Below are 15,659 nucleotides of genomic sequence, written 5' to 3'. Positions count from 1 at the left end.
TCCCCTCTCTCTCTCTCTCTCTCTCTCTCTCTCTCTCTCTCTCTCTCTCTCTCTCTCTCTCTCTCTCTCTCTCTCTCTCTCTCTCTCCCTCGCTCCTCCGGTGCCAGCCCCACGACGCAGGAAGCCTCTGACCCCGGCACTAACCACAGACGTATTTACACAAGGGGTTAATTAATCACAGCCGAAGAGAGACGCTAATTTACCGTTAAAGCTCTTGACAAATCCAGTGTGGGTGGCCGAGACTTGGTGATGGTGGCCTCCTGTCTGATGGTGATGGTGGCCTCCTGTCTGCTGGTGATGGTGGGCTCCTGTCTGCTGGTGATGGTGATGGTGGCCTCCTGTCTGCTGGTGATGGTGGCCTCCTGTCTGCTGGTGATGGTGGCCTCCTGTCTGCTGGTGATGGTGGCCTCCTGTCTGCTGGTGATGGTGGGCTCCTGTCTGCTGGTGATGGTGATGGTGGCCTCCTGTCTGCTGGTGATGGTGGCCTCCTGTCTGCTGGTGATGGTGGCCTCCTGTCTGCTGGTGATGGTGGCCTCCTGTCTGATGGTGATGGTGGCCTCCTGTCTGATGGTGATGGTGGCCTCCTGTCTGATGGTGATGGTGGCCTCCTGTCTGATGGTGATGGTGGCCTCCTGTCTGATGGTGATGGTGGCCTCCTGTCTGATGGTGATGGTGGCCTCCTGTCTGATGGTGATGGTGGCCTCCTGTCTGATGGTGATGGTGGCCTCCTGTCTGCTGGTGATGGTGGCCTCCTGTCTGATGGTGATGGTGGCCTCCTGTCTGATGGTGATGGTGGCCTCCTGTCTGAGGGTGATGGTGGCCTCCTGTCTGATGGTGATGGTGGCCTCCTGTCTGAGGGTGATGGTGGCCTCCTGTCTGATGGTGATGGTGGCCTCCTGTCTGATGGTGATGGTGGCCTCCTGTCTGATGGTGATGGTGGCCTCCTGTCTGAGGGTGATGGTGGCCTCCTGTCTGATGGTGATGGTGGCCTCCTGTCTGCTGGTGATGGTGGCCTCCTGTCTGATGGTGATGGTGGCCTCCTGTCTGATGGTGATGGTGGCCTCCTGTCTGCTGGTGATGGTGGCCTCCTGTCTGCTGGTGATGGTGGCCTCCTGTCTGATGGTGATGGTGGCCTCCTGTCTGAGGGTGATGGTGGCCTCCTGTCTGATGGTGATGGTGGCCTCCTGTCTGAGGGTGATGGTGGCCTCCTGTCTGATGGTGATGGTGGCCTCCTGTCTGCTGGTGATGGTGGCCTCCTGTCTGATGGTGATGGTGGCCTCCTGTCTGATGGTGATGGTGGCCTCCTGTCTGCTGGTGATGGTGGCCTCCTGTCTGCTGGTGATGGTGGCCTCCTGTCTGATGGTGATGGTGGCCTCCTGTCTGATGGTGATGGTGGCCTCCTGTCTGATGGTGATGGTGGCCTCCTGTCTGATGGTGATGGTGGCCTCCTGTCTGATGGTGATGGTGGCCTCCTGTCTGATGGTGATGGTGGCCTCCTGTCTGCTGGTGATGGTGGCCTCCTGTCTGATGGTGATGGTGGCCTCCTGTCTGCTGGTGATGGTGGCCTCCTGTCTGATGGTGATGGTGGCCTCCTGTCTGAGGGTGATGGTGGCCTCCTGTCTGATGGTGATGGTGGCCTCCTGTCTGATGGTGATGGTGGCCTCCTGTCTGATGGTGATGGTGGCCTCCTGTCTGATGGTGATGGTGGCCTCCTGTCTGATGGTGATGGTGGCCTCCTGTCTGAGGGTGATGGTGGCCTCCTGTCTGATGGTGATGGTGGCCTCCTGTCTGATGGTGATGGTGGCCTCCTGTCTGAGGGTGATGGTGGCCTCCTGTCTGAGGGTGATGGTGGCCTCCTGTCTGATGGTGATGGTGGCCTCCTGTCTGATGGTGATGGTGGCCTCCTGTCTGATGGTGATGGTGGCCTCCTGTCTGATGGTGATGGTGGCCTCCTGTCTGATGGTGATGGTGGCCTCCTGTCTGAGGGTGATGGTGGCCTCCTGTCTGATGGTGATGGTGGCCTCCTGTCTGATGGTGATGGTGGCCTCCTGTCTGAGGGTGATGGTGGCCTCCTGTCTGATGCTGATGGTGATGGTGGCCTCCTGTCTGATGCTGATGGTGAAGATGGCCTCCTGTCTGCTGGTGATGGTGGCCTCCTGTCTGCTGCTGATGGTGAAGATGGCCTCCTGTCTGCTCCTGACTTGATTAAGTATACTCTGATGCAGCGTCAGAGGTGATGGTGATAGTAGTGGTGGTGATAGTGATGGTGATAGTGATGGTGATATCAATGGTATTATTTCATCGTAATCCGTCCTACAAAAATTATTACACTTAGTAACTATTAGTGTAACGAACAAAAATGAACTGCCAAAAATGTTCACGTTTTGGTCTACTGAAACAATCCAAATGGGATTCTAAACGGTATTTATATAACTCCACAATCTATCCCAGGCCTGACTAAACAAGCCTAGCTAGGCCTATTTAAGTACATCTATGTACTATATTAGGTCTAGGAAAATTTGGGTTTGATTGTTGTCTGCTTCCTCCTCTCTTCAACCACATTAACAGCTCAACAATCAACTTGTTTGGTTGCAACGGTTCATTTCTGAACGTTCAACCAATTGTTGCTAAATTGTATTATCATTTTTGAATGACGGTGAGGGGAAAATGTTGTTGTTGTTGTTGTTAAATGTTAAAATATAACTCATAAACCAATAACAGAAATATTCCCTTTTACACAGCATTTTAATTTATAAATTCTTTTAATAAATAACTTTATACGTGTACATCCATTTATGAGTTACTCATCCAACATTATTTGCAAAATTTAATTTAACAAGAAAAATGCAATATTAAACAAGCTAATATCGCGCATACATAATGGAATGCATTAGGCAGTGATGTGGTGGAGGCTGACTCTATACACAGCTTCAAGTGTAGATATTATAGAGCCCAGTAGGCTCAGGAACCTGTACACCAGTTGATTGACGGTTGAGAGGCGGGACCAAAGAGTCAGAGCTCAACCCCCGCAAGCACAAATAGGTGAGTACACACAAATACAGACACAGACACAGACACAGACACACACACACACACGGGAGCAAAGAGCCAGAGCTCAACCCCCGCAAGCAAAATTAGGTGAGTACACACACACACACACACACACACACACACACACACACACACACACACACACACACACACACACACACACACACACACCACGCAAATAGAGTGGTAGACGGTTGGAACAAGTTAAGTGAGAAGGTGGTGGAGGCCAAGACCGTCAGTAGTTTCAAAGCGTTATATGACAAAGAGTGCTGGGAAGACGGGACACCACGAGCGTAGCTCTCATCCTGTAACTACACTTAGGTAATTACACACACACACACACACACACACGTGACATACTGACCAACACAGATGAGTAGACACCCCCACACACACACAGGGGAATCGACCGGGTAAACAAGGACGAACTTTTCAACACTGGTGGGACGCGAACAAGGGGACACAGGTGGAAGCTGAGTACCCAAATGAGCCACAGAGACGTTAGAAAGAACTTTTTCAGTGTCAGAGTAGTTAGCAAATGGAATGCATTAGGAAGTGATGTGGTGGAGGCTGACTCCATTCACAGTTTCAAATGTAGATATGATAGAGCCCAATAGGCTCAGGAATCTGTACACCAGTTGATTGACGGTTGAGAGGCGGGACCAAAGAGCCAGAGCTCAACCCCCGCAAGCACAATTAGGTGAGTACAATTAGGTGAGTACAGTCCTCCACACAGTCAAACACTAAGAGACAGGAGGAAGGAAGTACCTGGAGATAGTGTAGATGATGAGGGAGTTGCCGAGGATCCCCAGCAGGAGGGTGATAACGTAGACGGTGAGGGGCGGCAGCAACTCGTCCCAGTAGTAGGTGTTCAGCGACTCGTCCAGGTCGTACTCGTAGATGTCGTAGTCCTCCACGGGTAGTGGAGAGGTGTGGTTGTCGTGGTGGGGAAGAGGAGGTCGGGGCGCTTCCGGCACCCCCTCTTCTTCCTCCCCTCGGTCAGATGGATGCATTAAAGGTGACATAATCCGGTGGTTATAGTCTTTATTTTCCCCTTATTACTAATTCCCCTTATTCACTTCTGTCTCTCTATCGGCTGCATTTGTGCCTTGTCAAACGCGGGGTTTCAATATTAATGCTAATTAGGCCATTTTGTTTGCAGGTAAGAATGTAATTGACAAGAGAACTCCCCCCCTCCCACAAAGTCAGAATAGTTACATAGCATTGTCTGTGTCACAGAATATTCCAGTTTGAGATATCAGTCTGGATGCCACCACGGATGGAACATAAGCCAAGCGTTATGTTGTGTTCAACGAGGACTCCCACTTAACGCCAATTGGCTACAAAAACAATCCCTGCCGTCTTAAGTGGTTGGGCACCATTCCTTTCCCCCCCGTCCCATCCAAACTCCTTATCCTAAACCCCTTCCGAGTGCTATATAGTCATAATGGCTTGACGCTTTTCCCTGAAAATTCCCTCGTGTTTGTAATTACTCTTTTATGAAGTTATTTAACATTTTTATTATTTGATAATAACCGCACTGGTTTAACAAGATAAAAGCCACTTACGACAGACCTGCGAAGCGTCCCGTTTTGAGAACTGTCGTAGCTGTCCCTTCCGAGCAAGTGCCGTTGCTGGTGACCATAAAGGAACATGGTTTAAACATTACAGTAGCATCTTTCGCCCGCTAATGTGTCTCGTGTGTGCGATGCCTCGTTACCACCTCTCTCCCGCACTTCCAGTAACGTCTAATATTGTGCGCCGCACCAATAACGCTCCCCCCAATTCCACGCCGTGACACGAACGCACAATAGCCTCACAGTAACCTTGGCTGGTCTTCACTACCTGTAATAATATCTCACACACACACACTCACACACACACACACACACACACACACACACACACACACACACACACACACACACACACACACACACACACACACACACACACACACACACAAGTGTAAACATTCACGTCACCCTCACGACCGTCTTGACTATCGTACCCTCGGGGGCGTGAGAACGTACCCGAGGCCACAATCTAAAGGAGGCCAGCGACCAGCCCCATGGTAGGAAGGCCCTCTACCCAAAAGTATTTAATGGTTCATTTAAGCTTCCTCCCGGCACTGCCGTTACTTTGAGGTAGTTTCTCTTGGTGTATTGTAGTGCTTTCTCTGTTGTCTCGCCTGCCTCCTGCCGCTGCCTCTCACAAACATTCTCACCGGCAATTTACCTGCAGGGAATATTTCAGCTAGATTTTGCGATCTTCCCAACTTACGGTGAGGGTGTTTGCGCTTCCCTTGCCTAGGGCCGAGGACTATGAAGCATACTTAAAAAAAAGACTAAAAAATTGAGTGACAGACTCACGATTGTCAGCAGACAACGAAGAACGTCTTAGTTTTCTGCTCTGTTTTTATGTCAGATTACGATTGCAATACACCAGATGCTTCGAGAAGCAGAGCGAGATAGAGAAGTGACTGGAAGTCGTACGGAATCTGTCATATCAAGTCGTATCAATCTGAGCGCTGCCTCCCACTACCATCACTTCAACGGCTCGGCTTGAAAAAAAACAACTTCGACTCAAATAACAAAAATTGACCGTATATGAGCCATAGACACGTCAGAACACGTCGTAATCAAGTCCTGACACGCCTCCAACACGTTAGAACACGTTGTAAACGTGTCAGACCACTCCAGGATATGTCCTAATCACGTCATTCGTACTGTTCCCATTTAAACACCGTCGTCTCAACATCGTCAACATCTCCCCCCTCTACCGATAACGTGTCCCCTCGGCGTTGCATCTATGTTGCGTCGGTTCAGAGCGCAATACCAACCCAAACATTTTTTTTCCTTTCAGCGCCGCAAATTTTTAAATGAAAAAACGCGGCGGCTTTTCAAAACTTTGGGGGAAATTTTTTTCGGTTCGAGATGAATGAGGCGTCGAGTGTCACTTTATGACCGGAATCTGAAATATATATTTTTATTTTAGGCTTTACAATAAATGGTTACTCGGTAAAAAGTGATTTTTCAGGTTTTAATTTATCATGCTGTTATCGCATCGATATTGTCTTTATATCTCACTAAGCTTGATTCTATGTCTTCACATGGCCACGCTAAGATTTAACCGTCACTTTCAGACAGATTCAACGTCACTTTCAGACAGATTCACAGTCCCTTCAAGACAGATTCAACGTCGCTCCAAGGCAGATTCACCGCCACTTCAAGACAGACCCACCGTCACCTCAAGACAGCTTCCCCGCCACTTCAAGACAGACCCACCGTCACCTCAAGACAGCTTCACCGCCACTTCAAGACAGCTTTACCGTCACCTCAAGACAGCTTCACCGTCACAAGACAGACTCACAAAGAGAGAGCGACCAAGCGGGCGGTAAATGACAATATTGCCGTCTAAACCATCGCTGTCACACACACAACTGACCAGTTTGCTGGAGAATCATTCCCCTGTAAAATGAAACAATTGTTCGGTTGTACGATTTGTTCGGACGAACGGATTATTCGGACGAATTCATTGTTCGCGTGAACGAGCTATTCGGAAAGATGAGTTGGATTGATAAATTAATTGTTTGGAAGAATGCATTGTTTGGATAAATGAATGGTTTGGATAAGTGAATTGTTCGGATAAAATGAATTGTTCGTACAAATGAATTGTTCGGATAAATGAATTGTTCGGATAAGTGAATTGGAGTACTTTTTTTGTACGCAATTAATGGCACTCGGCTTAGTCGAGGACTAGTTGCTACCATTTGCTGTTTTAATGCCTTAATGTCCTCGTTACGGTCACAATAATTGGTGAACGATGCCGTTAGTAGATTTTATTAGCTTGCTCTCATAAGCTTGTTTCGTTAATACCCCACGTCTGCTTCGTTAATCCCCCACGTCTGCTTCGTTAATATCACGTCTGCTTCGTTAATCCCCCACGTCTGCTTCGTTAATATCACGTCTGCTTCGTTAATCCCCACGTCTGCGTTGCAAACAGATCCAACACGCCCCAAATACACAAATTCCTAGAAATATATATTATGTAAACAATTACCTTACGTTCTCCAGCAATTACATTTATATCCTCAACAAATGAGTGTGTTTACTGTGTGATGAAGAACAAACACACTGTTCTTGTTCTCGAGTTTTGTTTGTCTTGATGTATATTATATAAAAGTATATTATATAGTCTTCTGATTTATAGTTTAACTGTTTATGTTTCAGACAATTTTTTGTTTTTATCTTTATTTTTATTTTTGTTATTCTAGTGAGGTTTTATTTTTTTCAACGACACTAAGTTAAAAAAAAAAATTTATGCTTATTTTACGTTTTTTCAGCGGGGCTAAGTTGTCTTTTTTTTATTTTATTTTAGCTGCGCTAAGTTTTTTTCAGCGGCACTAAGTTGTCGTTTTTTTTTTTTCAGCGGCACTAAGTTGTCGTTTGGTGTTTTTTTCAGCGGCACTAAGTTGTTGTTTGGTGTTTTTTTCAGCGGCACTAAATTGTCGTTTAGTGTTTTTTTCAGCGGCACTAAGTTGTCGTTTAGTGTTTTTTTCAGCGGCACTAAGTTGTCGTTTAGTGTTTTTTCAGTGGCACTAAGTTGTCGTTTAGTGTTTTTTCAGCGGCACTAAGTTGTCGTTTAGTGTTTTTTTCAGCGGCACTAAGTTGTCGTTTAGTGTTTTTTCAGCGGCACTAAGTTGTCGTTTAGTGTTTTTTCAGCAGCACTAAGTTGTCGTTTAGTGTTTTTTTCAGTGGCACTAAGTTGTCGTTTAGTGTTTTTTCAGCAGCACTAAGTTGTCATTTGGTGTTTTTTTCAGTGGCACTAAGTTGTCGTTTAGTGTTTTTTCAGTGGCACTAAGTTGTCGTTTAGTGTTTTTTTCAGCGGCACTAAGTTGTCGTTTAGTGTTTTTTCAGCAGCACTAAGTTGTCGTTTAGTGTTTTTTTCAGTGGCACTAAGTTGTCGTTTGGTGTTTTTTTTCAGCGGCACTAAGTTGTCATTTGGTGTTTTTTTCAGTGGCACTAAGTTGTCGTTTAGTGTTTTTTTCAGCGGCACTAAATTGTCGTTTTGTGTTTTTTCAGTGGCACTAAGTTGTCGTTTTGTGTTTTTTTCAGTGGCACTAAGTTGTCGTTTGGTGTTTTTTTCAGCGGCACTAAGTTGTCGTTTAGTGTTTTTTTCAGCGGCACTAAGTTGTCGTTTTGTGTTTTTTTTCAGTGGCACTAAGTTGTCGTTTTGTGTTTTTTTTCAGTGGCACTAAGTTGTCGTTTGGTGTTTTTTTCAGCGGCACTAAGTTGTCGTTTGGTGTTTTTTTCAGCGGCACTAAGTTGTCGTTTGGTGTTTTTTTCAGTGGCACTAAGTTGTCGTTTTGTGTTTTTTCAGTGGCACTAAGTTGTCGTTTGGTGTTTTTTTTCAGATATTTTACAATATTTCTCCACCTGTGTTTACATTATATGATCACAGTGCAATTAACAGGGAGGACGATGACGTCACTGGCGAAATAGCAATGACGATGACGTCACTGGCGAAATAGGGAGGACGATGACGTCACTGGCGAAATAGGAAGGTCAATGACGTCACTCTCAAGTGGCGCCATTCCTAGAAAAAATACAGAACAGAACAGTTATAATATTAAAATTAAAAAAAATCTAATTTTATTTTATTCTTCATGAAGCGAAGAATTTACAATAATATATTAAACCAGGCATGAGTCACAATAACGTGGCTAAAGTATGTTGACCAGACCACACACTAGACAGTGAAGGGACGACGACGTTTCGGTCCATCCTGGACCATTCTCAATCGACTTGAGAAAAGTCCAGGACGGACCGAAACGTCGTCGTCCCTTCACCTTCTAGTGTGTGGTCTGGTCAACATATTAAACCAGATTTGCCTCCAAAAAGAAAGCTTTATCACTCCCCGAAACGTTTACAAATGTGACACATACAGGAATATCACACGTGAGTCCCATCCAGCGACTGTTGTATCAAATCCTACAATTCGTTTTACAAGCGGCTTTCACTTCCCTCCAGATCCTCGCAACTGACTTTTTGACATTCATGCCTGGAGCTGAGCTGTATATACTTCCTCGCGCCTTGTTCACACACACACACACATCTATATATACATTTATTATTAAATATGACCGAAAAAGTAAGATTAATAATTCTAACACGAATTTTCTCTATGTTTCTTATATTTCTTTTCACTGTTGATGGTAACTGAAAAATCAATTCTCCAAAATTCATTTTTATTTCTAGTCTGACGCGACACTTGAACGCGTTTCGTAAAACTTATTACATTTTCAAAGACTTTAGTTTACACACACACACACAACTATAACTGAACAGAGTTCAAACAGCTTCGATATACATTTATATATATATAGTGTGTGCGTGTATCACATAATATAAAACCCTAAGGTTCACAGTGAACCAGACACTCCCACTACTCTCTTTTACACAGATTAAACTGTTGCACTCACTTCACAAGGCTGCCACACTTGCCACCCACTCTCTTGCAAACCTTCAAAATACACACACACCCTCAATTTTTCAAACCCAAACCCAAACGACTCCTTTTATCACACTACAAAGTCAAAATGCAACAGCTTCCCAAGAATCTCTGAAAACTCATCTGTTTATATGAAGAATTTGTATAATCGTATTACTCTAATACATTAACATCGGTCCCTACTTCATAAAATATACGTTGTTTAGCGTCATTATATACGTGCTACATGTATACTGTATTCGGTATAGATACTGGTCATTGAGACAATCCACAGGGGCTGTGATAAGGTCTCGAACATACGTGTTGGGTATTCCCAGACACATCACGACTCCTGTGGATTTTTTTCATTGATCCATCAGCTTACTGTGATTTCTCTGTGCATACTACTCATTGTTATCTTTCATAAAATTACATTAATATCATAACGGATGTGATAAACATCATTATATCGTATGTATCATTATTTTATCTGTTGAATTATATCAAATTTGAATTAAATATACGAACATATTCCTAATTATATATTGTTAAACCAATGTTTATTATATATTATATAAGTATGCAGCTGCCTTAGACTATATGAAGGGCTAGTGTGTCGAGAACTTACTATCATACTATCCTATGTTATCAGCTCCTATCATACAGGATGGTTAACCATACAGGGGGAATATAGTCAGTGTCCTACTTTAGATGCATCATAAGGCTATCCTCTACAACACGAAGTTGATACAAGTAATTACACAGCTCCAGGTACCTCATACCAGCAGGTTTGATGGGTCCAATGACTGGACATTCAACAGTGCATGAGATTATGACCCCCCCCCCTCCAGTTCCTGCTCATACGTTTGCTCATCGAGGGATGAAGATTGGGAGATTCATCACCTGCAGGCACCTGCTAGGGAACCTAACCTAACCTAACCTACAGGCACCTGTCAGGGAACCTAACCTAACCTACAGGCACCTAACAGGGAACCTAACCTAACCTACAGGCACCTGTCAGGGAACCTAACCTAACCTACAGGCACCTGTCAGGGAACCTAACCTAACCTACAGGCACCTAACAGGGAACCTAACCTAACCTACAGGCACCTAACAGGGAACCTAACCTAACCTACAGGCACCTGTCAGGGAACCTAACCTAACCTACAGGCACCTGTCAGGGAACCTAACCTTACCTAACCTACAGGCACCTGCCAGAGAACATTTCAGGACGCAGCGATTTTCTTGAAACTCTACGGGACCTGCCACCCAGGGTTCACTATATACAGTTTAGTGGGAAGTGGTACGAGGGAGATGAAGGGAAAGATGGAAGAGGGAAGGGAGAAGAGGAGGACGAGAGATGGGGAGGAAAGGAATGTTGACTGGGGGAAGAAGGAAATGGGGAATAAAGTTAAATGGAGTGAAAGAGGGGAGAGGACAAAGACGTGTGGGAGAGAGAGGAGTGGGAGACGCTTTAGTAACTCATGTGTGAGTGTGTGTGTGTGTGTGTGTGTGTGTGTGTGTGTGTGTGTGTGTGTGTGTGTGTGTGTGTGTGTGTGTGTGTGTGTGTGTGTGAGACAGACAGACAGAGAGAGAGATAGAGAGAGAGAGATAGAGAGAGAGAGAGAGAGAGAGAGAGAGAGAGAGAGAGAGAGAGAGAGAGAGAGAGAGAGAGAGAGAGAGAGAGAAGAGAGAAAGAGAGAAAGAGAGAGAGAGAGAGTTAGAGAGAGAGTTAGAGAGAGAGTTAGAGAGAGAGTTAGAGAGAGAGTTAGAGAGAGAGAGAGAGAGAGAGAGAGAGAGAGAGAGAGAGAGAGAGAGAGAGAGAGAGAGAGAGAGAGAGAGAGAGAGAGAGAGAGAGAGTGTGCGTGCGTGTGTTCCAGAACCTATGACAAACCAATCCGTCATCTCACCAAATACGTCGCATTTTTTTCTTACGAAACCAACCCATCCATTAAAAAATGTGACGTATTAGTCAAATTCAATCGCCATAATATTGACGTATTTCATGCAACGGCTACAATACGTCAGGTGTGTCGCTGCTTGGGTTACCACATCTCTGCCACGACAAAACAGTTGTAGCCATGACCCTTGCAGGAGGTTGAAAAAGGAGGAGGAGGTAGTGGAGGCGTCATGTATATGTATCCAGATATATATGTACCAGCACGCGCACATCTAGGAGGCCAAGTGTTTGTGTCAAGCATTTTCCAGGTCACGATCAGGAACTCTCTCAAGACATACTTCTCAGGGTCTCTATAACGAGACAGGTAACACCTTGTAAACCAGGGATCAGCTACCACAAAAACTGCCCGATTGTTTTCCCTCGTATATTGGGACCTTTAACAGGTGACTATACACACATATTATATATATTATATATTATATATTGTTGTAATCCACAAGTTAGTAGGAATTATTAGCTAGAGGATCATTACTACAACACTTAACGAATGATGATTGAAAGTACATGTAAGTAGACAGACTATGGATCACATATCTAAGAAAGGTCAATGGATTAAGACCGAAGCTGTTTAGCCAAATTAATAATTCCTGGAAAGAGGAATTATTCTTCGTCAGGCTTCTAGGAACAAGGTTACCGCTCTAGGGATAAGGTTAATCGGATTATACCTTCCTCAAGAGGCGTGGTGAAATGTTTGAGGCCATGGCTGACTGGAGGCAGTCTGGTTGTGGGAGTGGAACTAGCAAGTCCTCCGAGGTCCCCGTTTGCGGCAGCAGCGAAGTGTAGCAGACAGCTATGCGAGAGCCTGTTGTGATCTTAGTGACCAAGTTAAGTCTGCAGTATGTGAGTATTGAATGTAAGACTAACCGGGTGTGGAGCGTTGTAGTAATCATTCCGTATTAGGGACTTAGGCGGAAGTTACGAGTGTGTGTGGTGATCGCGGAGGTCAAGTGGTCTATAGGTATTGGAAGTGTATTGACCTAATAGAGTATGTTAATATATTATTGTTTGTCAGAGTCTATTCTTTGTAATTAAATGACAAAACACGACGGCCTTTAAATACCTTCCATGTGTTCACTCATTGTGTTCCAGTACAAACCTAGTGGTACGCCTCAAGGGTCTGGTGTGTGTAGGAGTACACGGTGGTAGTAACGGTTGCTGAGGCAAGGTGTTATGTGTTGTGTAATCGCTGTGTTCGGAATGAACCGGGGTTCAGCGTCACGACAATATGAGTGTGTGTATATATTCACCTAGTTGTGCTTGCAGGGGTTGAGCTCTGCTCTATCAGCCCGCCTCTCAACTGTCAATTAATTGTTACTAACTACTAACTTTTTTTATACACATCACACACACACTCAAGGAAGCAGCCCGTGACGGCTGACTAACTCCCAGGTACCTATTTACTGCTAGGTAACAGGGGCATCAGGGTGAAAGAAACTCTGCCCATTGTTTCTCGCCGGCGCGCACGCACACACACACACACCAGGAAACAGCCCGTAGCAGCTCTCTAACCCTTAGGTACCTATTTACTGCAAGGTAACAGGGGCATAAGGGTGAAGGAAACTCTGGCCATTTGTTTTTCTGGCGGTGCCGGGGATTGAACCCCAGTCCCTAGGTCCACAAGTCTAGAGCGCTGTCCACTCAGCCACCAGCCCTCCCCCTTTGTGTGTGTGTTTTGCGGTGTTCGCTAAATACAAATATGCATGGACTGAGATTGAACAAAAGAGAATAGAAAAGACAGAACAGCACTACGCAGCGAGGAGGTTACCCAATCAAGATGACAGCTTGATCTGGATCTCCATTTTCCTTCGTCTTGAAACTATTTTCAATTTCTCCCACTGTCGGCTTGGAGCAGTGGGTGTCGTATTAACCCGGCAAGTCTGTCTCTGTCTCTGTCTCTTTGTCTCTCTCTCTCTGTCTCTCTGTCACTCTCTCTGTCTCTCTGTCTCTGTCTCTCTCTCTCTCTCTCTCTCTCTCTCTCTCTCTCTCTCTCTCTCTCTCTCTCTCTCTCTCTCTCATGCTGAGAGAAGAAGGAACCAAAACACAAACCGGCTGTTTTGGATGAGCGTGTTTGATGTCAAGTTCTTCTGCTATGTCAAGTTCATTTCAATTGCATGCGTCGATTATTTCGGTGTTGCTGATCAAGGCCTTTGATGGTCGGTCTGGCTGCAGAAGGAAAAGTGATGTGATATTGAAGCTGTGTTGTTTATGTATAGTCAGACAGCTTAAAAAATATATGTATCTTGCCTGTATATCAATACGTGGAGAATATTCAGGATGGTAGTTCCCAAATGGGCGTTATAAAAGCATTGATACTGATTCTCTCAAAGCGTTGCACTCTTGGTGTTTTGTAGCGTTCTAATGGTCAGGTTAGGCAGACATCTTTCTCTTGTAGCAAGTCATGATACTGGTGTTGTAAATTATCAGATAGTTGATGAGTCACAATGACATGGCTAAAATATGTTGACCAGACCACACACTAGAAGGTGAAGGGACGACGACGACGTTTCGGTCCGTCCTGGACTTGAGAATGGTCCAGGACGAACCGAAACGTCGTCGTCCCTTCACCTTCTAGTGTGTGGTCTATCACATTGAGGGTGATAACCCTCTCACTCCAGCCAGGTAATTTCCGGCATCCTCTCTGATTTGCATGCAATTTGGGGCACTTATAGATCCCAGTGAGAGAAATTAAATAGCTTTGGTCTCACAGCTGTAGCTACTAAAACGGTTCCAGAGATAAGTGACCTTGAATTTTGCAAAAAAAAAAATATATATATTTTCCAAGATCTTGCCTTATTTCAAGAGGAAGTATGTCGGCTCCTATAGCACATACTTCCTCATATGTCGGCTCCTATAGCACATACTTCCTCATATGTCGGCTCCTATAGCACATACTTCCTCATATGTCGGCTCCTATAGCACATACTTCCTCATATGTCGGCTCCTATAGCACATACTTCCTCATATGTCGGCTCCTATAGCACATACTTCCTCATATGTCGGCTCCTATAGCACATACTTCCTCATATGTCGGCTCCTATAGCACATACTTCCTCATATGTCGGCTCCTATAGCACATACTTCCTCATATGTCGGCTCCTATAGCACATACTTCCTCATATAGCGGCTCCTATAGCACATACAAAGTTCATTCACTTACCAGGTCAAGGTTTTCAAATAAGGTCATGTCCACTGAAAAAAAAGTTGCTACTGATCTATTACAATACTCCAAAAAAAATGTATATACTGATATACACATACTTACCAATTAATGGTTTGATTTTGAAAAAAAATCCGAGTTAAAGTCCAATGACCTATCTAAGGTCAAAGGTTAAATTAAGTCAACGTTTTTTTTTACCAACGTAAATTAAGTCAATATGCATAGAATAAACGCTGGAGAGACACTTAATAGCGTTACAATGGTATTTGAAGGAACTCGACATGTACCATATGAGCCGAATTACGTCCAATTAAAACAAGTCATGATCTCAGAAAAGCCATGACACCTTGAGCCAAAAAGAATCAAGATCGCGTATCTCCTTTCAGCTACAGAGGTGAGACAAAAGTCCTTCAAGTTCTCTCACTGCAAAGCAAATTGCGTCGGAATCAAAGATGGCGCCGGAAAATGTGTTGGTCATCTGGGGTGAAGCCGCTTGGGCAGTCTGGGGTGATGATGAATATGACAGGGATAGTGATGATGAATATGACAGGGATAGTGTAGGTAGTTAATCTTCCTGGTCGTCGCTTCCCCTCCTTCACGTATCTGTTATTGCAACCAATGGTTGATAAGGACCAGCCAGTTGCCTTACTCTGACGTCCCCGTCAACCTGGTCAACCTGTCCCCCGTCAACCTGTGCCCCGTCAACCTGTCTCCCGTCAACCTGTGCCCCGTCAACCTGTCCCCCGTCAACCTGTGCCACCGTCAACCTGTCTCCCGTCAACCTGTGCCCCCGTCAACCTGTGCCCCCGTCAACCTGGTGGAGCCCCCGCCTGACTTCCTGACCAACAGCTTCCACCTGGAGAACAGCAAGGGTTGACGTGGCACCACTAAGAGCACTTCACTGGTGCCAATTAGTGCCACTCGTGTGCACTATTCCCCCCTCTAACGTGCACACTATGTCCTCTCCTCTCTACCACTCCCCCCTCTCTGCTTTATCCT

At 45.2% G+C, this 15,659-nt stretch overlaps 1 protein-coding gene across 2 annotated transcripts in view; it reads right to left on the bottom strand.

Annotated features, from left to right (window-relative positions):
- Positions 1-8,677, bottom strand: part of LOC123758468 (QRFP-like peptide receptor) — a 62,417-nt gene extending 53,740 nt beyond the window's left edge. For both annotated transcript variants that reach the window (XM_069322570.1, XM_069322572.1), the window contains exons 1-2: positions 7,114-8,677; positions 3,820-4,159 (exon numbers count right to left, since the gene is read on the bottom strand). In XM_069322570.1, coding sequence (XP_069178671.1) covers positions 3,820-4,076 — 257 coding nt within the window. In that variant the 5' untranslated portion in view covers positions 4,077-4,159; positions 7,114-8,677. The remainder of the gene's footprint in view (positions 1-3,819; positions 4,160-7,113) is intronic.
- Positions 8,678-15,659: the final 6,982 nt, after the last annotated feature.

Source organism: Procambarus clarkii, chromosome 11, assembly GCF_040958095.1.
Source record: "Procambarus clarkii isolate CNS0578487 chromosome 11, FALCON_Pclarkii_2.0, whole genome shotgun sequence".
In the NCBI taxonomy this organism is placed as follows: Eukaryota; Metazoa; Arthropoda; class Malacostraca; order Decapoda; family Cambaridae; genus Procambarus; species Procambarus clarkii.
Note: the sequence above shows the minus strand (reverse complement) of the source record. Positions and strands in the feature narration are given on the sequence as shown.